General features: G+C 44.1%; 1 protein-coding gene across 1 annotated transcript; it reads right to left on the bottom strand.

Annotated features, from left to right (window-relative positions):
- On the bottom strand, positions 1 to 27,435 carry GCNT4 (glucosaminyl (N-acetyl) transferase 4). Its single transcript, XM_079995687.1, has 4 exons — positions 24,796 to 27,435; positions 3,890 to 6,623; positions 546 to 3,521; positions 1 to 401 (listed from the first exon to the last, which is right to left on the bottom strand). The coding sequence occupies exon 2, from the start codon at positions 6,620 to 6,622 to the stop codon at positions 5,267 to 5,269; it is 1,356 nt and encodes a 451-aa protein (XP_079851813.1). The 5' UTR covers position 6,623; positions 24,796 to 27,435; the 3' UTR covers positions 1 to 401; positions 546 to 3,521; positions 3,890 to 5,266.
- Positions 27,436 to 27,441: the final 6 nt, after the last annotated feature.

Below are 27,441 nucleotides of genomic sequence, written 5' to 3' on the forward strand. Positions count from 1 at the left end.
TCACATTCACATCAGATTTATTTTGGCATTTACAATTATTTTCCACAATAATATTCAGGTAAAATCCTGAACAAGGCCAACGTTCAATAAATGCTGCACAACAGCAAGATGTTCTCAGCATAAAAATTCTCAGAAGCTTGACATTTTATCTTCACCTCACATACAAAAACACACTCCTTAGAGAGAACTAGGTGTGTTATTTTCAAAGCTGCCACCATTTGTCACAATTCCTGCAGAATAGCCCTGGTTGTCGTCATCTGCACAATGAATAGCTTTCACCATCTCCTGAGCAATTCCTGAAAACTATACTGGTTGATTTATCCAGTGTTTGAGTTAAAGTAAAAGTTGTGTTATGTCTATGCACCTGCTGCACTAAGTTCTTTAGGGCAGTGTTCCCCAACCTTGGGTCTCCAGCTGTTTTTGGACTACAACTCCCATCATCCCTTGCTAACAAGACCAGTGGTCAGGGATGATGGGAATTGCAGTCCGAAAACAGCTGGAGACCCAAGGTTGAGGAACACTGCTTTAGGGGACTCTCAGAAAACAAAGCATGGAAATAGAAGAGGGGCTATGGAGTAATTTTTGAGGGGTGCATACAATTTTCACTTAGCCTAGTAGGATTATTTGAGCACAAGGCTTCTCAAAGGTAAGACGGACCAGAAGCAATGGCTTATAGGTGCAAATACACCTGCAGTGTATTTGCTGCACGAGCCATGAGGCAGACATCTAGCTCCATGTGTACAAAATAAGATGCCTTTTGTGGGCAAACCTCTGGGTTTATTTTGTTAGTTCTGGAGTTTAGGAAGGGACACAGAGGAGACAAAAGAATACTTTTTTATGAGGTCAATGATTTGTTTTATTTAAATAATCCAATAAACATGGTACTTTACCTGTTTTGTAGAGTGCACGACTAAAACCACCCTTATCCATTTTTCCCTCTGAAAGAGAGAAAATGACCTTTTCTCCTGCTCTCCATTTCCTCTTGATCTGTTTGTGCAAAGGGTAGGCACCATTACTTGGAGGCTGCTTGCTGCCTTTTCCCTCAAAGTAGGCTTAATAGTGCAAGGGATGTGCCTCAGATGCAAGCAACTGCTCTGAGTGCAAAAGGTTATTCATCTTCAAGAGAAATTAAAAGGGGGGGGTTAAATGTGCCCTCTTCCCCAAAATACAACCCCAGCAAGTCACTTGGCAGCTGGGTTCAACTCATGCCATGTGAATGGCTGAGATTTGGTGCATGGAGAAGGTACACCTAACCTCCTCCTCTTCAATTTATCATGAAAAATGCACACACAGAAATGTTTCTCAGATTCTAACCTATTTGTGCCGCAGAAGGAGGGCAAGAGTGGCCCTGCAAAAAGCAGTATGTAACAGGAGGCTTCTTGAAAACTGAAAGCTTCGTACAGTGAGCTCATTGTCTGCAGTGGCAAACCGTTCGAATAAATTGCTGGCGTGGCATGTATTTCTCCACCCGGCTTATTATCCATATGAAGCAGACCTAAGACACTGTGGCTGAAGTCGCTCCTGTAAAGGTACTCTCTCTCTCTCTTGTGTTATCCAGTAAGTAACACTATACATGGTTGTACTCTGCAAGATCCCTGCTGAATTAGCCCAAGTCATCTATTCCAGCATCTCATTTTCTACAATGACTAGGCTGAGGTGTCAAGCAAGAAACTGTCCTCTCCTGGTTTTGCTTGAAGCACCTGGTATTCATTGGCATGCTTTATTTCCTCTTAAAAAGTGCCCATAGCCATCATGGATCTTTATAGACACTGATAGACTTATGCTTCATTTATTTGTCTAATCCCCTTTCAAAGGCAACTAAACTACTGACCATGACATCATATTGCGGCAGCAAGTTCCATAAATTAATGAGGTGCCGTGTCAAAAACCTAATTTCCTTTGTCTATCCTGATTAACCTCCCAATCGGTTTCAACCAGGTTCAAAATCTAGTATAGGAGAAAACCCTCAGAGTTTCTCCACACCACACATAATTTTGCAAATTTTGTACCTCTATAGTCGCTTTTCTTCTTCATAAGGAATATGTTCCAGCTCCTGGTGGTTTGGTTTCCATACCTTCCAAGGGTTACAAACACCCCATTCTGTTGCAGTACAGCTCTGGATCTGTCTCAATATCAGTAACAATATCATCATTGACTGTACTTTAATAGCTACCATATTCTACCTGGAGGGTTGGAAGAAGAATGGACAGAATTAACCATTACTCATTGAGTAATTGCTACACAAAATTATGGCACAAGCAGATGAAAACTGTATTAATTTGGCTTTTAAAGCCTAATAATCACCCCAAAAAAAATTATGATAAAGAAAATACAAAGAAAGGTTTCACCTTAAAGGGAAAACCCCAGTTCCAGCTAGGGGTCCAATTGATTTGTTATTGCTCTTAGGCAAGCTATCTATCTCTCAAACACACTTTTTAAAATGTTGAGGGAACTCAGATTGTACACATTGTTCTGTAACATACACTGGTTCTTGGAGGCCTTATTTTCGAAGTGCCCACCAGACCATGCCTTATTTACCATTGATCCATAAATGGTATAATTTACTTGTATGACAACTTATTTTATTCCCTGTGCTGTAGATTTCATTTCCTGATTGTCTTATGCATTTTTTTTTAAATTTTTGTCACTATCCATATTGGTGCTACATTATATCATAGGGTGGAGGTTTCAAAACATTTATGTGAACATTCATTTTTATATTCTTTACAAGTAAGTTTTAAAGAAAATCAAGAGGGGTTTTTTTGGAGAAGAATATAGATCAGGCATAGGCAAACTCGGCTCTCCAGATGTTTTGGGACTACAACCCCCATCATCCCTAGCTAACAGGACCATTGATCAGGGATGATGGGAATTGTAGTCCCAAAACATCTGGAGGGCCGAGTTTGCTTATGCCTGTTATAGATAATTATTATTGCTGTTAAAAATGGGAGTAACTTCATCCTTATTGCTATGCTTTCTCTAGACCAGATCCTGCGCCTACATTACAGGAAACATAGTACAAGGCTATTAAGTTTATCCAAGAAACCTAAATGAACACAATGGAGAAAGAAGTAACTTTGATGAAGGGAGGATCCTTTGATGAGACAGGTAAAACTGAGAGGGGAGCGTATATCTTTCAAAGAAACAAAGATAAAGCAGGAAAGAATGAATCCTTGCTCCTGTTTGCAACTTTTGACTATATAAGCACTCTGTATAAAAACAGTACGCAAAAATAAACTAAACCCTAAGAACTCCTAACAAGATTTTCACAGGCTTGGCTAAGAAGTGAATCTTGTCATCAGCGATGTTCCCATGCACCGTCTTAACAGATGCCCATGACAGTGGTACGCTATCTCACGCATAGAATCTCAGTAACAGTAACAGTGCTAGTAAGGGAATTACATTTAAAAGTCAACCTGCAGCTTGCATGCTGGATTTCCAGCAATGGTGGCAGAAGCTAGAAGAGAGATACCTGTATCCCCCATACCTGAACAGTTACAAGTATGTCGTGAAATAAAACACTTGTACAAGTTCTGGGACGCAGGTGGCGCTGTGGGTTAAAGCCTCAGCGCCTAGGACTTGCCGATCGAAAGGTCGGCGGTTCGAATCCCTGCGGCGGGGTGCGCTCCCGCTGCTCGGTCCCAGCGCCTGCCAACCTAGCAGTTCGAAAGCACCTCCGGGTGCAAGTAGATAAATAGGGACCGCTTACCAGCGGGAAGGTAAACGGCGTTTCCGTGTGCGACTCTGGCTCGCCAGAGCAGCGATGTCACGCTGGCCACGTGACCCGGAAGTGTCTCCGGACAGCGCTGGCCCCTGGCCTCTTAAGTGAGATGGGCGCACAACCCCAGAGTCTGTCAAGACTGGCCCGTACGGGCAGGGGTACCTTTACCTTTACCTTTACAAGTTCTGGGCAAGAATTATTATTGCACAGGGAAGATGCATGCTGAATTATATATATACAAGTTGGCTCAAAGAGATGCTCACCACAAGAACCTCACTGTTAGACTACGATTTAAACATTTTACTGTACAATGCAGTGGTACCACGGGTTACAAACACCTCAGGTTACAAACATTTCGGGTTACAGACTCCGCTAACCTGGAAGTAGTACCTTGGGTTAAGAACTTTGCCCCAGGATGAGAACAGAAATCATGCGGTGGCAGCTGGAGGCCCCATTAGCTAAAGTGGTACCTCAGGTTAAGAACAGTTTCAGGTTAAGAGCGGACCTCCGGAACGAATTAAGTTCATAACCAGAGGTACCACTGTACTGTGGTGTGCATCTTTTTTGACCACCTTGTAGATAGAGCATGCTCAGAAGGAGCACGAGCACCAGGAAACACTATTCCAAAGCTACTCAGCCAGCTTCGAAGGACACAACAGCTTAAATAATAACATCATCTATCAAAGGCATGGCACAGAAGTTTAACAAAGAGGCAATTGATTTGGTAACATTTTACAATCACTTTGCATAGGAATAGTCAAATAACCACACGAAGTAAAAGATAATGAAGGCTCAGTATAGGCAGAATCATGAGCAGAATCTGACACAATGCCTTATATGGGTTAAGCCAGCATTTATCAACCTATGAGGTGTTCTCCACCTGGAGGGGGTGAATTTAAGAGAAAGATGTGGCAATTATTCCTACAGTCAATAGCAAAGACCTGGGTGGGTTGAATGGCCCTAGCAGCGGATTGAGCTTCATTCGATTTGTGGATGTGACTGTTCTACACTACATCACCATCCTAACCTGATTTGGAAATAGCGGTTGCTTTGTTTCACCTATGCATCCCTGCACATAGTTTGGAGTAGGCATGGTCAGAGTTGTCCACTTCTTTTTTCTTCTAATGCTGGATTTGGATTGGTACTCCTTGTCTATAGATCCTTGTATGCAACATGCACCCACATGACAACATGCAAGAACCATCTTGTGTTGGTCAACGGTTTGGGTTTCACCGTGGCAGAAAGCAGAGTAAATTTGTAAAGGGGTGCTGAGTTCAAAAGTATTGAGAACCACCAGATTCTCAATACTCAATACTGGTCTTTTGAATTGCTGTAGAGTGCCTCTCACTTTCCATGATCCTACCTCTGCCCCAAGGATCTAAACAAGCCTTGCATTTAATTGCACGTATTAGCAGTGTACTAGAATTCCACTGAGCCAGATCAGAGAGATGCTTTCAGGAGGTATTCCAAGGAGTGATATGGCTCGATCCAGCAATTCCACATTTTAAAAAATGGCAGAAGTCCAACCATAGGTATGCTATATTGTTATGAGACATCTGTAAATGTCCTGTGCATAAAAAGTTTTTCAGAAGACAACTCAACCCATTCTTTCTGCTGGTCTGCAAGCATTTCTGCCAAACATTTTATTAAAACCGGGTCCACTTTTGAGTCGAATTTATTAGCAAACCAGTGCCCATAGTTTATAAGCCACCTCAATTCCGCAGCTGCGTAGATGCACACACTACGGAGATGTGTACCCGTACAGGGAGGATAGAGATGGTCTTCAAGGTAATTCCATTTTACTAAACGAGTTTTGCTCTGAAGATCTGAGATATCCTGAGCTGTCCTTGAAATCCCTCCAGGTGCTCCAGGAACACGAACAAGGGTTGCCCAGAAATGTTCATCGGGCGAATAAGTGTCCTTTGACCATTCAAAAAAATCTTGAGCAATGGAACTTTCTAGGATATGCTGTACAAAAGCTCGACATAACACAAAATAGGCACTGCCTACAAAAACTTCTATACTGTGGGGTGGTGGGTCCTTAGAGATATTGGTTTTCACAGGCATCTTCATGTCATAAGGCATTTTCTGAAGTTCGTAGTGATAGGTAAATCGTTCCTTTTTACTGCTACTCGGTTTGGTTGTCTCCAGCATGTTTCCTTCATTTAACTTCTTAAATTCAGACACCAGCTCGAAGTTTGATCTCAGAGGAAAATCTTGGCCACATAAATTGATTACATACTTCCATGGGATGGAGGACTTAAGCAAATCAGATAAGCAATTCAAATCTGCCTGGAGCCTTGAAATATGGGCATATTCCACCACCTCCAATTTGGACGCAATGAAAATATTGGGGAAACATTTGGCCAGATTATCCAAAGCATTCTTAAAAGTGCTAGAGGACTTTTTGTCATAATGGATACAGTAAACATTTTGACTGCTGTATATTGTATGGATGAGCCTCTCAACCATTATTGCATCTTTATGAACAACCAGAGAATAAGCTAATGGGAATTTTTCCTCTTCCAGAGAGACAGGCTTTAGGTGATATCCTCTAATTGCACGGTACAGCTGACAGTTACTAGTCATTGTTACAACATCTTCATCATCTAAATCGATAATGGATTGTCTCCTTATCTCTAAAGATTTCCCAATCTCCACAGGATCCTGATTGTATATGGAGGAACAGTTAATCTCATACTGGGTGTCTTTTTGGGAAAATGTGTATTTGTTTTTCACAAATGATGAGGTGCTTAAAAAAGGTTCTACAAAATAAATATTTTTGTGAGGGAGCAGCTCAACTCTGAGAAGTTTCAGCAGCAAGAGCAGCCACGCTGTTAAAAACAAGATCAAGAGATGCCGTCTTGTTGGATAATTAGAGGAGCATTTATGTCTCTTCATCCTGTGAAAAGAAAGAAGATACAGGCAGGGAATTAAACACAATTCTATATTTTTCAAATATGAGACAAACACTGACAAGACTGCAGCTCTAATGGGATGCTTCTACAGTTCCTTACGATCATCTCAAACTATCACCAACTAAATATGATTCATTAACTTTACACAAAACTTTGTTTCCTGAATCCCAAGTCCGACCAGTAAATGAAATGAAGTATCAGCTGTCATAATTACTGCTGGGGTTACTAAAAAGGTAAAAAGGTAAAGGACCCCTGGACAGTTAAGTGCAGTCAAAGGTAACTATGGGGTTGTGGCGCTCATCTCGCTTTCAGGCCAAGGGAGCCGGCGTTTGTCCACAGACAGCTTTCCAGGTCATGAGCCAGCATGGCTAAACCACTTCTGGCACAACGGAACACCGTGATGAAAGCCAGAGTGCACGGAAACACCGTTTACCTTCCCGCCACAGTGGTACCTATTTAGCTACTTGCACTGGCATGCTTTCGAACTGCTAGGTTGGCAGGAGGTGGGACAGAGCAAAGGGAGCTCACTCCATTGCGTGAGTTCAAACCACCAACCTTCCGATCAGCAAGCCCAAGAGGCTCAGTGGTTTAGACCACAGCGCCACCCACATCTGCTGGGGCTACTATGCTGAACTAGTGAAGTGCTCACTGATTTGACAGACTGAAGCAGAAACCAGGCTGTCCTAAGTGTGAGGGACAGCCACACTCCATCCCCCACTGTGGCTCCTCCCTGCCTTGTCCTTCTCAGTGATGAAAGAGCAAAGTTACACCTGACAGGGAGCCTCCTGAGACCCTTCTCAACAGTGATGCTGGTACTATTGCTGGACAAGCAAGAAAGAGAATGAGATTTGGTACTCTGGAGGCTGAATGTCACAGTTAAAATTTTACCAGTTTGGGGGAACATCTATATAGGTAGCACAAAGGATTTTGCTGATGCATTGAATAAAACTTCAAAAGAAATGGGTAAAATAGGCCAGCTCTTCACAAAGAAGAATGGTGAATAATCAAAATCCATATTAGCGCAATACCCTTAGTAGGCCAACTAAAATGGCCACAATGCATTTCTCTTTCACAAGAGGCAACATGAAATCGTCATAGCACCTCACAGGAACATCTGCCACCTCCCACACTGCATCTGAAGATGCTTTTAATGGCCAACACATCTACCATTACTTTTTGTGGATATATCAGGGATAGACCCCACAATGCCATCATTGCTGACCATGATGGCTGGGGCTGATGGGAGTTGGAATCCATCAGTTCCTGGAGGGGCTACAGGTTCTCCATCCTGGTAGAAAAGCCAGTATTTTTCTCCTGCTACAACTCATCATTGAACATTGGCCATACTGACTGGGGCTGGCGGTAGTCTAAAACATCGGGGGGGGGCACCACATTGGCTACCCCTGCTATATAAATTGATTAGTGAAGATTACAGTTGTTATTTGTTGTGTTTTCCCTCCACTGCAGTATTTTAAAACCCTGCTATTTTTAACATACTGTGCTTTTGTACAGTTTTGATGTGGGTTTACTTTTCTTCTCCATTTCCTTAATAATAAGACTTTTCCTTTTTATGTGCCAATGTGCATATTTTTAAAACAATTTTTGGTTATTGTTTTTCTTAACAAATACAAGAACCATTAAACACTTATCCAGCAACACATCTGCTGGTTTTTGTTTTATACATTGTCTCTAGACGTACACTTACACATTCAACATCAAACATATTACTTAATGGAACCTGTCCACTGAGAAAAATGAGCAGTTGGTATAAGAAGGTTTTGATTTTTGACATTATCATAGTTAAAGAAAGGGGTCCATGTTTCTTGGAAGCTGTCTCTATTCATTATGCCTTTAATTGCCCTAATGTGTCTGGTGAGACGCTCAGAAATTGCTGTATCCCATATATTATTTTTCTATAAATTCAGGGGTATTTGTTGCTGAAGGACATCGCAGCATTAACAGATAAATGTTTTGTAAAAACAGCCATGTGGGGCAACAGATGAATGCTATACCTGCGGGTATAGTGCCGTATATAAATTCAATAAATAAATAAAACAAAACTGTGCCAATATTTCAACTTCATGAAGTATTTGTGGGGTGAGGGACAACACAACACCGAGTGTTCCTAAAACTCAGTAATTTTGTAACTGTAAACAAGAAAACAAAGGCATGAAGTGATCCACACCCAAATATATTGCTTTTAGCAGCAACATTGCCGGGAAACATTTATTGTTAGATGAAACATACTGAGGATGCCAAACCCTCTGCTTTTAAATGGAACTATGCATAAAGGCTGAAGCCTCAAGAATTCCTTTTCTTGTGAAAAGGAGTCCTCTCACATCAAGTGCCTGGGCATGCAGTCAGCAGCAAGGGAAACACCAGGCAGCTGGGTTAGCTCCTCACAGATTTGTTGAAAGAGACAGTTCAGAAACACACCGTCAGCAGAGGATACACATGCACAGAGATTGGCAAGACGATGCCTTGTTCAGCAAATACTGTACAGTGGGTGAATTGTACAGTCTTTATTATGCAAAACCCATTACAGATTGAGAGCTTTGCCCTCAAACAGACTGATGAATACATCAACGGTGAACCAACATAATTTCTGAATAAGTGCTGGATATAGCCATATATTTGCTTGTAGCTAACATCATGTGGACTAACAGGCCACCTCATTTTCTAAACCCCAGAAGGCTGAGTTTTAACTACAAGGCAAAATATTCTAAACACAGCACCATCTTCAGAAACACTGGTGTACTGAAAAACCATAATGATTTAGCTGCAATTTCTCAAAAGGTTTTATGTGATGCATGAGATCATGCTAACTCCAAACTCACAATCTCTAATCAGCCACAGAATGAGGGTCTACACTGTTCTTGATCCTAGGGCTACTTAGCACTTGGCCTTTCAAAATGAGAGGCACTAGTTTTCTGGTTTGCATTAGAACCTTCTGTGTTTAGTACAGGAGTGAGGAACCTCAGGTGTGCATGGTGGAGGCAAATATGGCCCTCTAGACCTCTCTGTCTGGCCTTTTGGACTCTCCCCCTCACTTGACCCCAAGTGTTTTTGCCTGACTAGAATGTGTCACTTGCCTCTTCTTTGGTGTGATTATGCATGTGGATAGAGATGAACGTTGATAGATTCAGGGCAGACAAAAGGAAGCACTTCTTCATAAATCACATAGTTAAACTATGGAATTTGCTACCACAAGATGTACTGATGGCCACCAACTTGGATGGATCCATAGAAGGATAAAGCAAATTCATGGAACGCAAGACTACTAGCCACAATGACTATGTTCCACCTTGACTGTCAAGAGGCAGTCTGCCTCTGAATGCCATGTGCTGGGAATTAGAGGAAGGGAAGGGACTGTTGCACTCGGGTCCTGCTTGTGGGTTTCCCATAGGCATCAAGTCAGCCATTGTGAGAATGGGATGCTGGACCAGATGGACCCTTGGCCTAATTGAGCAAGACTCTTCTTATCTTTTCCTCATTTGCAAAGTTGCCCCCAACTTGTGGAGGTCAATAGGAAAGAGATTTGGGAGGTGGACTAGCCCACCTTACATGTTGAATAAACTCAGAAGATGAATGTGTTCAATAGAGCTTATTCCCAGGTAAGGAAGGATAGGATTGAAGCCTAAGAATGCAATCCTACAGTCATACCTCATGTTACGTCCGCTTCTTGTTACGTTATTTCAGGTTACATCCTGCGGTGACCCAGAAGTACTGGAAAGGGTTGCTTCCGGGTTTCACTGCTCGCGCATGCACAGAAGCGCAAAATGACGTCACGCACATGCGCAGAAGCAGTGAATTGCAACCCGCACATGCGCAGATGCGCCACTGTGGGTTGTGTTCTTTTCATGTTGCAAATGGGCCTCCGGAATGGATCCCGTTCGCAACCAGAGGTACCACTGTATTCTCATTTACCTGTGAGTAAACCCCACCATGCACAGTAGACCATATTCTAAATAGACATTTGTAGGGTTGGGCTGAAAGCACGTTTACTTGTAAGTAATCCTCACTGCGCAAAATAGGGCTTACTTTGAGTAGACCTACGTAGGGTTGGGCTATAAGATGGCTCTCATTCTTTGAAGGATTCCATCTGGTTTCTCACGTAAGTTTGAAACACACTGCATGATGTAAACAGGCATTTACACCTTAGATACTTTTCTGGGCAAGAGGTGCTAAGTGACATTAAAGTATTTTAATCAAATTATCACCTCAGCTGAGTCACAAATCTTTAAATAGCCCAACTGGTACCAGGAAAGATTTCTTGTAGTTGCACACCCCCACAAATGAAGCACAAAACATTTTGTGCAAATGTACAGGTTATGTGTGCGTGTGTGTGTGTGTGTGTGTGAGAGAGAGAGAGAGAGAGAGAGAGAGAGAGAGAGAAGGCTTCATGCATCTCTTGTGTATATAAACGAGAAAGAATTAACTTGTCCTTATTTCAGGAAAAGGAGAGCATGAAATAACTACAATGATTAAAGCAAATCTACTGCAAATTTCATGTTGCTTGTGTCTATAGCAGTTTTATGGATTTCCGTCATGCTGCCAAAAAAAAAAAAAGTTTCATGTCTTTTCTCCCTGGCACATTTAGAATGCAATTTATATGGGAGAGGAGAAGAAGTGCTAAAGGATGATCAAATCCTTGCTAAAAATTATAAATTTGTCTTGTTTATTCCAGGTCTACGGAAATACCTAATTACCTGGAGATGCTTCTGTTACGATATAGAAGCAATGCAGCTGCAAACTGCTAGCTTGAAAGCAAAACATAATGGGAATGTTGGGACTGTCCGTGGGAAACAGAGGGACAGTCAATTCACAGTGCGAAGCACCGGAATTAGCTCAGAGTGTAATATGAGCTCTTCCGTTTGTTCCTGTACAGGAAGTGCAGGACGTGTTTGTCACTCGACTGCTGGAGTTTGAAGAGAGCAGTCATGTTTTTTTGTAATGCTGCAAAGACAGAAATAAAGGCATGAAAATACGTTTCTGTCTATCTCTTTCCCCTGCCAGGGGGCAGGAAAGAGGGGGAGTGTTCTTCTCACGCTGAGAAGGATCGCCTATTGCGACCTAGCCTGGATCTTGCTGGGGAATGCAGCCAGGGAGGTCAACAGGAGATCAAGCCGGGTGCCTGGGAGAGTTGCCAGTTTCTCCTGATATGGGCTTGATTTCCGACAGCTTCTGCATATATACAGTACATACACAAGGCCTTGTTTCAAGCTAGGACTGGGCTTATCTCACTTTTTACATTCTGTTGCCTACAAATCACTTTTAGCCCTTACAAGGTCTCAACACTGACACTCAGGGGTTGACAATACTAACAGGAAAGCCTCGCAACTCTAGAGCTAAGCATGGCATCTTCCAATTTCATTATTACCATTATGGTTCTTTTGCTTCCTTGGCCTACCCAATTTTATTCATTTCAAGAGCATGACTAATATGCTTGTGCTGTAGTTGTACAAGTTTACCAAGGGCTGAGGGCTGAGGAAGCCTATAGTTTGGCCTTTCCCTGTTGGGATTTATACAAAACAAAGGAAATTGAGTCATACACTCTTTCCTCCCTGCATGAATGGCTCACTGCACAGGCTGTAAGCATTCTGGAGTTCCCAATGTAGCACTGGACACAGGAAACTTCCATGTAAAGGCAATATACCAGCACTATAAGGGGTTCTGCTTATAGAGCTAACTTTCAGTTAACAAGAAGCCTCCACATAGCTACTTTCCTCTTCCAATTGCGTGTTTACTCACAATGGGCCAACAAAATTCAAACCTGTTAGCTCGCCTTCCTGTTGTTTCCAAACATCTCTGAGTCACCCCCAAACAGGTTTTCCTGCTGTCATGAGTCTGGACATGCTGGTTTCAATTCAAGAAAAGCAACATGCAGCAGACAGAAGCAGTGTTAGAAACTCAGCTAGGTGCCAAATGGCTCCTTAAACCAGGATTAACCTCACCAAAACATAATGTTTAGTTGCCGTTTTGGGGCCAGGCGGCTTGAAAGTCATATTTTTCAATACAGCTTTTTGGTTCCTGAAATACATTCTGATTGTGCAGATAAAATATAACAGAGAGAATTCTATAGGATATGTTGCTAGTGTGGGAAAACAGTCAAGATCCAAGGATCCCCAGGCATGCACCTCCAGATGGTGGAAACATCAGGTGCTATCCTGGCACCCGGGCATTTTTTGTTTGAATCCATGTGACGGGGTGAGCTTCTGTTGCTCTGTCCCAGCTTCTTCCAACCTAGCAGTTCAAAAGCATACCAGTTCAAGTAGATAAATAGGTACCACTGCGGCAGGAAGGTAAACAGTGTTTCGTGTGCCCTGGGCACTCGTCACAGTGACCCATTGCACCAGAAGTGGTATAGTCATTCTGGCCACATGACCCGGAAAGCTGTCTATTGTTTCAATATCCCAGCTTCAATTTCAAAGAGGATTCTAGAGAGTTTAGACCCACCGCATTTGTAGACCTACCTTTTGTATCTCTCTGTATCCTGTTCCCTTTGTGCTGGATTGCAGGATATTTTGCAGTCACCATGTAAACTGATGGGTTACATCCAAATAGTTATTTCCCATATTTGTATCAGCTCTGCTCTAGACCAATCTCTCTTTTCAAGTATGCAGCCATTCTATGCAAGTATGAAGGAAAAACACTTCTTTCTGTCAAGGTCAAAGAAAAAGGGGGTTAAGATGTCTTAAAATAGTTTCCTGCACTGACATAACAATCTGAATTTTGAATGCCACTGTGAACTCTACTTTGGGAAATAGCTTTTAGACTTCAAATACATAAATACATCATGTGGACAATGGCTCTGGCCTATATTTTACTGTATGGTGCAACAAAGACATTTCTGTGTTTTTACATGAAGTAGCACACGGATTGTGATGAGGCAAGGTGTGCTTCGACTTTCAAAAAGCTTTCAACAAGGAATTTCATCAAAGACTCCTGAGTAAGCTTAGCCGTCATGGAATAATAGAAGTCCTTCTGTGAATCGGTTATTGGTTAAGTAGCAGGAAGCAGAGAATAGGAACAAATGGACAGTTCTCCAAATGGAGAGAAAGAGAGAGTGGAGTCCTTCAAGGATTGGCATTGCAACTTTAACCTGTTCATAAACGATCAAGAGTTAAGAGTGAGTAGCAAGGTCACCAGATTTGCTGATGATACTAAATTGTTCAGGGTCATTAAAACAAAAAGAGATGGTAAAAAGAGCTTCAAAAGGACCTCTCCAAATTGAGTGAATGGGCAGTACAATGGCAAATGGAATTCAATGAAAAGTGATGCACGTTGGGGCAAAAAACCTTAAGGTCACATGTTCATGGGGTCTGAACTGACGATGACTGACCAGGAATGAGACCTTGAGGTCAGACTGGATAGCCGATGAAGATGTTGACCCAGTGTGTGGTAGCTGTGAAAAAGGCAAATTCCATGCTAGGGATCATTAGGAAAGGAAATGAAAATAAAACTGCCAATACTATAATGGCATTATACAAATCTATGGTGTGGCCCCATTTGGAGTTCTGTGTACAGTTCTGGTTAAAGGTAAAGGTACCCCTGACCATTAGGTCCAGTTGTGACCAACTCTGGGGTTGCGGCGCTCATCTTGCTTTATTGGCCAGGGGAGCTGGTGTACAGCTTCCGGGTCATGTGGCCAGCATGACTAAGCCACTTCTGGCAAACCAGAGCAGCGCATGGAAATGCCGTTTACCTTCCCACCGGAGCGGTACCTCTTTATCTACTTGCACTTTGATGTGCTTTCGAAATGCTAGGTTGGCAGGGGCAGGGACTGAGCAACGGGAGCTCACCCCGTCACAGGGATTCGAACCGCCGACCTTCTGATCAGCAAGTCCTAGGCTCTGTGGTTTAACCCACAGCGCCACCTGCATCCCTAAAAAGCAGTACTGTGGAACTGGAAAGAGTTTGGAAAAGGGCAAACAAAATAATAAGATGGAGCAACTCTCCTATGAGGAAAGGCTGCAGGGTTGGGGCTTCTCAGTTTGAGAAAAGGTGAGGGAAAAGTGACATAACAGAAGTTTAGAAAATTATGAAGGAAGTGGGTAGAGTAAAGTTTTTCTCCCTTTTGTAACGCTAGAAATCATGGACATCCACGCTGGAAGATCCAGGATATATAAAAGAAAGTACTTAATGCACTGGGACGCAGGTGGCGCTGTGGGTTAAAGCCTCAGCGCCTAGGGCTTGCCGATCGAAAGGTCGGCGGTTCGAATCCCTGCGGCGGGGTGCGCTCCCGCTGCTCGGTCCCAGCGCCTGCCAACCTAGCAGTTCGAAAGCACCTCCGGGTGCAAGTAGATAAATAGGGACCGCTTACCAGCGGGAAGGTAAACGGCGTTTCCGTGTTTCACGTGACCCGGAAGTGTCTCCGGACAGCGCTGGCCCCTGGCCTCTTAAGTGAGATGGGCGCACAACCCCAGAGTCTGTCAAGACTGGCCCGTACGGGCAGGGGTACCTTTACCTTTACCTTTACTTAATGCACTGCAGCTATACTATGGAACTCGCTTCCACAGTAGGTCAGCGATAACCAGCCACTTGGATGATTTAAAAAGGGATTGGACAAATTCATGGAAGTCAAAGCTATCTTTGAATACCAGTTGCTGGGAATTGCATGTGGGCAGAGTGCTGTTGCACTCATGTCCAACTTGCAGGCTTTCCATGGGCATATGGTCAGCCACTGTGGGAACACTATGGATTGTAAAATCTCCAACTAATTATCAGCCAAGAAGGCTGCAACCCTAAACACACTTAACAGGGAGTAAGTCCAACTGAACTCAGTGAGAGTCACTGCTTCTGAGTAAACATGCTTGGGGTGGTGCTGCAATGCTTTAGGCAATATCTCGGTGTTCTCTGTTTTCATTAGCTTTGTATAACAGTATAGAACACACTTCTAAAGTTTCCAGCAACTGTGACTTTTCATTCAATCCAGTTTTCTACTTTCTGAATTGCGCACATCTACTCATAAGTCTCGGGATGCAGGTGGCGCTGTGGGTTAAAGCCTCAGCGCCTAGGACTTGCCGATCGAAAGGTCGGCGGTTCGAATCCCTGCGGCAGGGTGCGCTCCCGCTGCTCGGTCCCAGTGCCTGCCAACCTAGCAGTTCGAAAGCACCTCCGGGTGCAAGTAGATAAATAGGGACCGCTTACCAGCGGGAAGGTAAACGGCGTTTCCGTGTGCGGCTCTGGCTCGCCAGAGCAGCGATGTCACGCTGGCCACGTGACCCGGAAGTGTCTCCGGACAGCGCTGGCCCCTGAGTGAGATGGGCGCACAACCCCAGAGTCTGTCAAGACTGGCCCGTATGGGCAGGGGTACCTTTACCTTTACCTTTACTCATAAGTCTCACTGAGTATAATGGAGCTTACCCTTAGGATAGTGTGTACACACAGCAGCCTTGAAAAATACTGCTTCCTCATCATTTGGTCAATACCACATAACATTTATGCCTTTTAGAAACAAGCATCTATTTTTTTGGATACTTCAACTTCCCTGCGACTCGCACTGGAATTTCAACCTGGCAGCCTATCATTAGTATCTTTGTTTTGGTGTTTCAAGGAGCATGATGGATTATGTTGCATAAGACAGCTTTTAGAATTTTTTTCTTCACCCTTCCCTAGACAAATAAAAAAAAAGTATCTGGCTTGTCTTAGACTAAAGTTTCCTTCTGTCACAGTTACCTGCACAAGCTGACACCATGCTAACATTAAATCTTAACTTTTAAATTTAACATTGCATTATTATTATTTTTAAAATGTTTATTATTTGTTTAGTGCTAAAAACACACAAAAAATAAAAAATAAGAAGAGTAACAGAAATCGTAAGTTATGGGGGTATAAGAAAAGCAGGAAGAAACCATGCTGTGTGCCTATTTTATTTCAACAAACTTTAGATGCCACTTGATTGTAATATAAAGCAGTTTACAAGAAATATTTAAAAATATCAGCAAAAAGTATTTTAAAACATTTTAAAAATATCATCCTGGTTGCAAAATTTCTTTACTTCCTTTAAATTAAGAACTATAATTTACATCATTGCCAGCATTTGCTGTCTAGTTTTCAGCCTCATTGAGACAAAATATGAATCTATTTTCTTGTTTCCACTACTCAAATCTAATTAAACCTTCATGATCATAAATCAATTTGCAATATTCAATTAACCATAGGAAAAGATTACTGCCATGGCTACAACAGTCTCTTGGTTCATTTCCATTATTAATGATTAAGTTGTCCCTTAATTCCTTCAAATGGTCAACTGGGCAATTTCATTCAGATAATCAACTAATTAACAGTTAAGAATTTTCTTCTGCAACATATCCCTTAATTCCTTCAGACAGCCAATCATATATAGGAACAGTGAACTCTATTCTCCAAATGCCTTTTTTTTACATTGCCAAAATAGCAACATCCGCACACTTAAGGGAGGTTATTGAGAAACCCTAACATTTGCAAATGTATTTTTAAAAATTGGGGAAGTGGCTCAAAATCAGCCTGTTGAGGACTACGAATACTTAATGGCCACAGAATGCTGGCAGATTCTTTGTGATGTGGAAAACCAGAGGGGGGTGGTAATGGAATGAAGTATCCTGAAAGGCAGTGTGGCTCTCTGGCTGCAACCCAAAGCAAGAGGATTCATTGAATCATAGAACTGAAGAGTTGGAAGGGATCCCAAGGGTCATCTAGTCCACCCCCTACAATGCGGGAATCACAGCTAAAGAATCCCTGACAAACGGCCATCCAACATCTGTTTAAAAACTTCTCCAATGAAGGAGGCAGTCCGTTCCCACTGTCCAACAGTTCTTACCATCATAAAGTTCTTCCCAATGTTTAGTTGGAACCTCCTTTCATTTGAATACATGAGTTTGGGTCCTACCCCCTAGATCATCAGAAAACAAGCTTGCTTGCTTCCCATGTGACAGCCCTTCAGATATTTGAAGATGCCACCCTACAACATTTTATTGAAGGTCCTGCTTGTTCACTCGGTTTACAAACAGAAGGAAAGAAGGTTTTAAATATTTAGAATTGTCCCCCCAATTATAAATTAAACAAACTGACAAAGGACCTGATCCCCTGACAAATGGGCACAGAGAATGATCACAGGGCATACGGAAGACTGCATTTTTCTCTCACCCTCATCCAAATTCACGCTTGAATCTTGGCAGAGCGATTAAAAGGAATAGGAGGCCCGTGGGCATATTCATATCCTTATCTAGCTCTCCATCCATGCTTAAAGCACTCTTGTACCACTTCATAGGCTTCCCCCCAAAGAATCCTGGCAACTGCAGTTGGTTAAGGATGCTGGGAACTGTAGCTCTGTGCGAGGCCTCCTAATAACTCTCAGCAGCCTTGAGAAACTGCAGTTCCCATAATTCTTTGGGGGAAGCAAAGAATTGTTGAAAGTGGTGTAACAGTGCTTTAAATACATGGTGTGGTCAGTCAATGGAAACAAGCAGGCAAACACGCTGACGGTTCTGTTCCACCCTATGGATACTCTTTCACATGCAAGAGCTGCGCCCATAAGGTTTGCGCCAGCATTACCATAACACACTGTGTGTGTACATTGGGGGTGGGTGGGGGTGTATAACGCAGTCACACATGTACAGAACAAATTGCCCATAAAAAGCTCTCCTTTAGAGAGACAGACACACCTACAAATTTAATTCATATCTGTCAAAAAAGTAGGGAGTCGTTTCTGTGGAAGTGTCAGCAAGTGAAGGACGGTTTATTTACAATCTGAAGGTTCTCACAGTTGTAGCCAATGTTAGTCCTACTCAGAGCAGACCTATTGAAATTAATGGAAATGACTAACTTATGAGTCCATTAATCTCAATAGGTCTACTAGGGGTGGGAATTCGTTGGCTACATAATAAATAAAATTATTATTACTATTATTATTTTATACCCCACCCATCTGGCTGGTCAGCTCCCAACAGAATATTAAAAACACAATAAAACATCAAACATTAAAAACTTCCCTAAACAAGGCTACCTTCAGGTCAGATAGTTGTTTATTTCCTTGACATCTGATGGGGTTCCACAGGGTGGGTGCCAGTACCAAGAAGGCCCTCTGCCTGTTCTACAGCCCTTAATAAAGGTAAAGGGACCCCTGACCATTAGGTCCAGTTGTGGCCGACTCTGGGGTTGCGGCGCTCATCTCGCTTTATTGGCCGAGGGAGCCAGTGTACATCTTCCGGGTCATGTGGCCAGCATGAATAAGCCGCTTCTGGCGAACCAGAGCAGCACACGGAAACACCGTTTACCTTCCTGCCGGAGTGGTACCTATTTATCTACTTGCACTTTGAGGTGCTTTCGAACTGCCCTTAATACCATACATTTAAAGCACATAGCTTCCCAAAGAACCTTAGCAACCATAGTTGACTTCCCACAGAGCTACAGTTCCACACACCTTTAGCAAACTGCAGGATTCTTTGGGGGAAGTCACTGTGCTCTAAATGTCTGGAGTGGATGTAGATCTGTACTCTCTTGTACCTGCAAAAACCCTAGCACTGGCTGATTTCCCCCCATCAGTCAGGTTTGTCTCTAGTTTTGGAATCCCAGCTTGAGAACAGGAGATTAAAAATTGCTTGGCAAGCATTCGCAACATACAATCAGCAGATGGGGAAAGGATTAAGCACCCACCTCTTGCTTGCTCCACTTTTGGAATCCTGTTTCCCTTGCAATGTGTGGTTCCATCCTCACTCTCAAAAGCCCTCCTGTTCAATGTGAGGCATAATACCAGGGGCGAAACCAGGCTTTATTTCACCCGGGTCGAAGACCCAGTTTGGCACACACACCACACACATTTGCGTAAAGGTAAAGGGACCCCTGACCATTTGGTCCAGTCGTGGCCGACTCTGGGGTTGCGGCGCTCATCTCGCTTTATTGGCCAAGGGAGCCAGTGTACAGCTTCCGGGTCATGTGGCCAGCATGACTAAGCCGATTCTGGCGAAGCAGAGCAGCGCATGGAAACGCTGTTTACCTTCCCACCGAGCGGTATCTATTTCTCTACTTGCACTTTGACGTGCTTTTGAACTGCTAGGTTGGCAGGAGCAGGGACCGAGCAATGGGAGCTCACCCCGTCGCGGGGATTCGAACTGCCAACCTTCTGATCGGCAAGTCCTAGGCTCTGTGGTTTAACCCACAGCGCCACCCGCGTCCCTTACACATTTGCTTACAAACACACAAAAGTTGGGAGCCTCAATGGCACCCCTTTGGAGGCTTCACCCAGGGCAAAAAACACGGACAACCCTCCCACCCCTGTTGCTACAGCTCTGCGTAATACTATGTTACTCCCCCTCCTCCTTTCACACAACTATTTCAGAGAAATCTTCTGGTTCTCAAAAAGTGGTAACTACATTAATGCCATCCCAGCAGTGCTATTCTATGCATGTCTACCCAGAAGTATGTTCCACTGAGGTCACAGGGACTTACTCCTAGGGAGGTATGTACAGTGGTACCTCAGTTTAAGAACAGTCCGGTTTAAGAACGATTCAGTTTCCAAACCCTGCAAAACCGGAAATAGTGCCCCAGTTTGAGAACTTTACCTCGGTCTAAGAACAGAATCTGAACATTGGAAGGGCACCGACAATGGGAGGCCTCATTAGGGAAAGCACGCCTCAGTTTAAGAACAGTTTCAGTTTAAGAACAGACTTCTTTAACGGATTAAGTTCGTAAACCGAGGTACCACTGTACAGGACTGTAACCCTAGATTGTTAAGCATACAGATTTCAAATAGTGCAAAGCCAAAGAGTACAGTTAAGATCTGCAAATGACAAATATGACTTTCCTGCAAATTTAGGTTCTTTGCTTATAAAGACTGTGTGCAACTTTATTCAGCTCAATCCTTCCTTTGGAAAAAAAAAAATTGGCAATGGAAACTGAGTGTGTCAGTGCTGTAGGTCAGAACATAGGGATGTTAGCAGACAACAGCAAAAATGTAATTAGCACCTAGTTATGGGCTATAATAGCAGTTCTTTTTTAAGATGAGGTTTACAGTAATTAAGATTTACTTAAAGTTCAAATTATCATACAAGAAGTATCCAGCTACATCTTACCACTTACAACAAATGAACTGAAATCTTTTTCTGCTTTTGTTCATAGCTAGGAATTGAGCAGCAGAAGAAAAACAACCTAATCTGCTCTTGTGTTTGATGTGCAAAATCATCAGGCAAAGCTTTTTAACAACATGGAGAAACTTTATCACCTGCTAATGTGTGCACATTAAGCTGCTATTAAAAGCACAGCTATAGGGGCATTAAGAAGCAATCCACAGCTCAGTCGTAGGACATGCTTTGAATGCAGAAGGATCCATGTTAAATCCCTGGCAATTCCTGTTAAAAAGATGTCAGGCTTCTGAGCTGAGATAGACCCTGGAGATTCAGTTACAAACAGATATTGCTGGACTAGCGACAGACCAGTGGAGTAGCTTCGTGTTCACAGTGGAGTCACTTGAAAATGAAAGAATGGGAGCAAAGCAAAGGTTTATAATTCAGTTACTCAGCTGAAGTCACTGAAATACTAGTGATATACAGTGAACGAGTGTTGTTGTTTTAATTCCATGGTTCATCTTCTAGTGACAAAGTAAAGCTAGTAGTGTATATGAATTTGTATCTGTGTGAAAATTATTCTAACAAAGATTGCATGCATCCTTTCCAAGTGACAAGTTACAATTAAAATTCTGAAGTTTCAAAAGCCAGGAAATGATTAATTGAATCAATTATGGTTAACAGCAGTAATTAATTAGACTTAGGTGACAGTCCTGGATGTTCAGTTCATGGTGCGTTAAAAAAACACAACACCACCCGTGCCCTTTTATTATAGGGACCATTCATCAGAAAAGTTAACTTTAAGTTCCAGATAGGAAAAATATTTCAATGCCAAATCATTAATGTGGCAAAGTACTCTTGATATCCAAAGGCACATTGCAGTTGTTGACTTGTCTATGCTCTCAACATAGCAAAATTGTAGGTGGGAATCTGAAGCTGTCTAGGTAAAGACTACCTAATGAGTCCATGGTTCCCAAGTCTAAAATTCAATCCATTTAACCACACCAAGTTAAAAATGTGACTTGGGTAATAACCTGCAAGCACTGGAGAAGGACATAAACCAGTGTCGTTTTACAGGAAATTGCAAAGCCTAGTCTGTGTGATCCATTGTTGGTGGTGCAGCAGTGGAAAGTGTGAAGCAGGGCAGGGCGCCCATTTTTTTGTTGCCAATCCACCCACTCTGCCTACCTACTGCTGCCCTCTGCACAATACCGCATATACTGTTCCAAAGGGTTCCCCAACCCTTGTGGGCAGCTTTTGGGAAAAAAGAGGGGACTGCACTGGGTAGTGTGAGAGGGGGAGTGCTGTCCATTACAGCAAAGTCTCACTGTGCACAAACCTAAATAACAAACTCTTGCAATGTAGAGACAATGTAATGTTTGTTACATGTTTGTTGTTGCAATGTAAGTTTGTTCTTGGTATGAGCTTTTGTGTGCATACCAAGAACAAACATAGTTGGTCCCTAAGGTGCTACTGGACATTTTTTATTTATTTTTATATATATTTCGACTGCGTCAGACCAACACAGTTACCTACCTGAATCTAACTCTTGCAATGGTAATCTTCTATGTTAGTGCTTTTAGGCAAGGGACAATATTTACTGCAATTCTGTGTAGCACCCTACCTGACGGCATGCTGCCGTTTCTTTTGCTGTTGTATTTGAGCATTACAGAACCTCAATGTCAGAAGGACCTCTCTAGCATAACTCTAACTGTGTTTACTCAGAAGTAAGCCCTGCTGTGCTCAGTGGGGGGTTTCTCCCACTTAAATATCCATAGGATTGCTAAGTAACTAGCGCATACGCCTATCCTACACCAAGGCACACTTTTGTTCTTTCCAACATGTCTTATAAATATCACACTAAAAGCCTCCAAAACCGTAATCTCACCATTTATCTAAGCAGTTTTTTCTGGCTTTTTCCTAATTCATTCTCACAATTAGGAGGCTTCTAATTCTAATTGTGCAACTTGTCTACAACATCTTCTACTCGTTCAGAAAAAGCTTTTAAAAAGATGACACAGCAGCTGCCTTTTCTCAACAGCTAGGCATACCTTTTTTCTTTTCTTTATTTAGTTCCCCTGAACGTTACTATACTCACAATACACTACGCAGAAAGCCCAGCGGTCAAGCTCTTTCAACAAGAAATGTCATTACCCTGTGCCTTTGATTATCCTACGACAAGGAGGACTTTGCCTTCAGAACTCCAGAACTCCTTTACTAAATACAACAACAAACTACTGCCGTGGGGCAGACAACTGCTACTTGGATCAAGAGGTCAAAAATCATGAAATTTATAAAACTGGAAAATGCAGATATGTACTTAGAAACGTGACCCATTCAGTGAAAATAGGTTTTCTTCCTTGCCAGTGTGCACATGATTATAGGATTACAGACTTAGACACAATAGTCTTTTCATATGTAATTAATGGACCAATGGATGGGGGAAGGGGTAGAAATGACAGCAGGGTCCACTCGCTCCCCATTTGTGTTTTCACTGAACTCCAGAACAGGCTCATTGCACATAAAGCAGCATGTGTGGAAGTCCTGTACACACATTCAGTTAACAGGTGTAGACAGCGGCCAGAACCTGCCCTTCTACATGTGCTCTTTAAACATGTGGATCATAACATATGAAATGGGCCATCATCTTCTATGAGCCATAAACAAAAATCCTCACTATTTTTTCAGACTGTGAAGTTGAACTGATGAATTCATCAACTTAAAAACTAAACAAAAAAGATGTCCCCAAATTAATCAGGCAACAGATAAAGTTTAAGTGAAATATATTTGAAACACAATCCCTTTTGTGATGTTTTTGTGACCTTTTTGAGTCACTTCCAAGTTTGATGCAATGCATGTATGTGCGGTCGCACACATATTGAACATGCATAAATGGGGGGGGGGCTTCCCCTGTATATATGTGCTGGAAGGTTATTTAATTTGGTGACACCTCTATTTATGACATTTTAAATAACAGTAACAATATTTAGCCTCTTCAGAAGACTTCACGTACATTATCTCAGTAATCCATACATCAATCCTGCAATACGATCACCATAATTTGGGGAGGGGGCTGAGGCTGAGAAACAATCTAGTGAGCTCATGGGCTGAGATTATAGACTTGAACCAGGGAGATCCTGACCCCATCCCAGCACCTTATGGTGGTAGCACAAAACTTCTAGTTTGTGACCCGATCTAGTGCAGAACTTTCACACAGGTTTTTTTTTGGGGGGGGGGGCGGATAAACAAAAATCAGGAATTCATTGTTACTGGAGTGCTCTCGCCCACTGTTCTATGCAGTATTAGCCCTTTGGGTTTTGTTCTCTTTATGGAGCACCTTTTGCAGGATTTGAGTGGTTACCTTTTCCATTGAGAAAACTGTTCACAGTCTCCAAAGACACACATTAACAATATTTAGCTGTAAGCAGCTGTAAGCCAATTCTCCAGGTTTTCCCCCTAGGTGAAATTTTAGACTGTGAACTCCTTGGGGCAGAGACCTGTCTTCTTATTGTCTGTTACTGCATGCACAATAAATGCAAAGTTGCCATCTTAGTAGCACATGGTCTGCAATTTGTCAACACAATCCTTACACAGGTGGGCGGAGGATTGGTGTGACCGCGTTCAGGTGCTGGACAGTTTGAAGCATTGCACACTTGAGTTCAGAACCCCCCACCCCCACCAAAGTGCCAAGTGGAACTCCCTTGAGTGACCCCTTAAAATTTAAGAGATTGACTCTTTATAAAGATTGAGGACTTGCACTTTTAGCAACCGCAGGAGAAACCAATAAAGAATCAGCAAGAACTGGAGTTCTTTTCTAAGCACAAATATACAGTAGGAGCTGCACCTGTTGATTGTCTGCCTGTCACTTGGTCAATAAAAGCAAAGGCCTCTGGCCTTTGAAAGGCAGCAAGTTTCCCTTCATCCCACAGAGGACGACTCTACTCCAAGCAACCTCTTGGGTCTGGCCCTCCCAGGACGCCAAAGTTTCAGTTCGATGCTAGCCGGATGCTTGCACAATGCAAGATGGGAGTGACGCGTAACTTCTGCAACGAGAGCAGGCTTCTGGAAGGGAAAGCAGCATCTCCTGCGGTCACGTGAAGCGCCCCAGCCTTACCTGTCTGCTCGCTCCTCTGCAAGAACTGAGGCTCGCCTGCCAAACTGAGAGGGGAAGGAATGTAAGCAACCATCCCAGCGAGATCTCAGGGAGGGGCTCGCCGGCCGGCCCTCGCTTGCTTTGCCAGAGCTCCGCCTCAACTCCACGCGGGGTTGTTGTTACCCAGCGGGGGAAGCGAACGGCAGGCACGCGCGATCAACTGCACAGGCACTTGGCAGAAATTACTCGGAAGTCGACCTCCTCCTGTACGCGCCTGCTTGTCCCGAGGACATGGGGCTTCCCGGGCGTCGTCCCTGCACAAGTTGGCGGCGCCGAGCTCAGCCGCAGGAGGAATGAAGGGGCTGAGAGGCTGCGCCTTCTCCTGAGCCCCAAAGCCAACCGCGGGGACCTCGCGCGCGCTTCCTCGCCCGCCCTTTGCCGCTTCCTTCTTGAGGCAAACAGTTCCAGTTCCTCCCTCTGCCCTTCCCTCAGTGCCGCCGCCGCCGCCGCCGCCCCGCACTCCGAGCGGCTTCCTCAGGGCACTCGCTTCCCGCTGCCTCACAGCAAGGCAAGAAAGGCGGGCAAACAACGACGACATCTAAAAGTTTCTTTCCCTCCTGAGCAGCGAACGTGCCACTTACGAGAGCGCACCGGCCCTGTCTGTCCCGGCGGTGCCAGCGGCTGCTGTGAAGTCAGGCAGATGTTTGCCTCTGGCTTAGTGGCCGCGCGCCCAGAGCCGTCGCCGCCGCGGCGCAGTTTTCCTTCTCCTCGCTGCCCTCCCCCACCCACCCGGGCGCGAGCGAGCGAGCGAGCGTGTCTGTGGGAGACGGAGTGCGCGGGAACTGTTGCTCCCGCGAAGGAGAGGACCCCATGACGTGGTCGGAGGAGGAGGGGGCGCCGCTGCGCCCGGGACCTCCTTCCTCCTGAGCGTGGAAGAGCGACGCTGCCGCCCGCTCAGCCCAAGAGAAACCAAAACAGCCGCAGCGTGACCCCTCTTTTCGAGCCAGGAAGACTCCGCCGCCAACAACACCCAGCGGGCTCCTCACCGTTTCTTCTCCCCAGCCGAAGGCTCCTTACCGAGCTCGGACGGAGCCCTTATGGCGTCCCGCGAGCGCACACGGGCGCGCTGGAGAACTTTGTCGCGAGCCTTTGCCCTCCCCTGTTTCTGTAACGAGGGAAAGGCGGGAGGAGCCCTCTGGGCCTTCCCTGGCTGGCCCGGAGGCGGCAGGCTGTTCCAGTCCAACTGGAAATGGAAATGTCGAAATAAAGGAAACGTGTCGCAAGGATGAGCACAGTTCTCTTTTTATATATATATATTAAAGCCAGTCTTCCTCTTCCTCCTGCAGTGTTATAATCACAGAATTTAGAGCTGGCCTGGAAGGGACCCCGAGGGTCATTCAGTCCAAGCCACAGCCTGGCTGGCATCGAACCCCTAAAGCTTCTGCTTCACCTCCAGGAACGTGTTTTCTGTTTGCTGTCTAGGCGACCTAGATAGGCAGAGACCGAGGTTGGGAACGAATCTCCATATCGAGCTCGTTCCCATCCCAACCAGCCTTGTTGTTTATGTCTTTGGAAAGGGCGGGGAAGAGCGCCGCGCCTCCTCTGGTGGGCGCGGAACATCCATCCTGCGCTGCTCTCCGGCGCTCTTTCGGGACTGCTCCGGGAAAGCAGGGCGCTAAGGCTGCTGAGGTTTCGGTTAGGCGACTTTGGGAGACTCCAAGGGGCCGCGCGCGGCGGCTGCGGAGTAGCAAGGAGGGCGAGGAAATGCAACCCAGGCGCTTGCAGATCCCGAGGGCTGGCGATGTCGCCTCAGTCAGTTAATCCCCTTTCGCTCCTCCAACTTTTGCTGTGTGGCCGGGGGCGGGGGGAGCGCGCAGTAATTATTTGAGTGTTTTAATCAGCTTGCTCGTTTCCAATTCCACTAGTTGCAAATTTGGAAAGTTTCCAGTATTCCATTGCCCTCCGTGTGTGTGTGTGTGCACACACAAAGCTGGACTTTTTAATCTGTTCCTCCCAGAGGACGTCGTACTTCTTAGGCAAATGTTGTTCGTCACGAAAAGTGGAACTTGGGATTTGTCCACATACCCATACAAATGATAAGGAGGCGTGTTATCGCTCCGTCTTTCCTTCCTGGGAGACCTTCCGCCCCCAGAGCTGATACTTTGTAGGCGCTTGGTAGCAAGTACAATGTTCCTTTTTTATTAATTTCGGAAAGCTTTTGATGGCATGCAGCCTCAATCACGCATATTGTCTAGACTGGCAGCAACCGATAATTTGTTTTGATTGGGCTTGTGCTGAGGTTTTTAATTGCTGAAGGGGGGTGATAAAATGTGGTTTACTATGTCTGATATGGATATGTCTACATTATAATATTTATTTAAAAAAACAATTTAATGGTCTTTTTATGCAGCTGGGAGAGCAGTGAAACACGTGAAAAATAAAATAAATCCTTGAATGGTTACCCATCATCTCTGTTGGGCATTTAAGCCTCTCATGAGCAGAAGTGCTTTTTCCCTTACCCAAGATGTAGTGGATGTAACAGCATATGTCATGGGTAGGCAAACTAAGGCCCGGGGGCCAGATCCGGCCCAATCACCTTCTAAATCCGGCCCGCAGACGGTCTGGGAATCAGCGTGCTTTTACATGAGTAGAATGTGTCCTTTTATT

The sequence above is a fragment of the Podarcis cretensis genome (genome assembly GCF_951804945.1).
Source record: "Podarcis cretensis genome assembly, chromosome: 11".
NCBI classification, from domain to species: domain Eukaryota; kingdom Metazoa; phylum Chordata; class Lepidosauria; order Squamata; family Lacertidae; genus Podarcis; species Podarcis cretensis.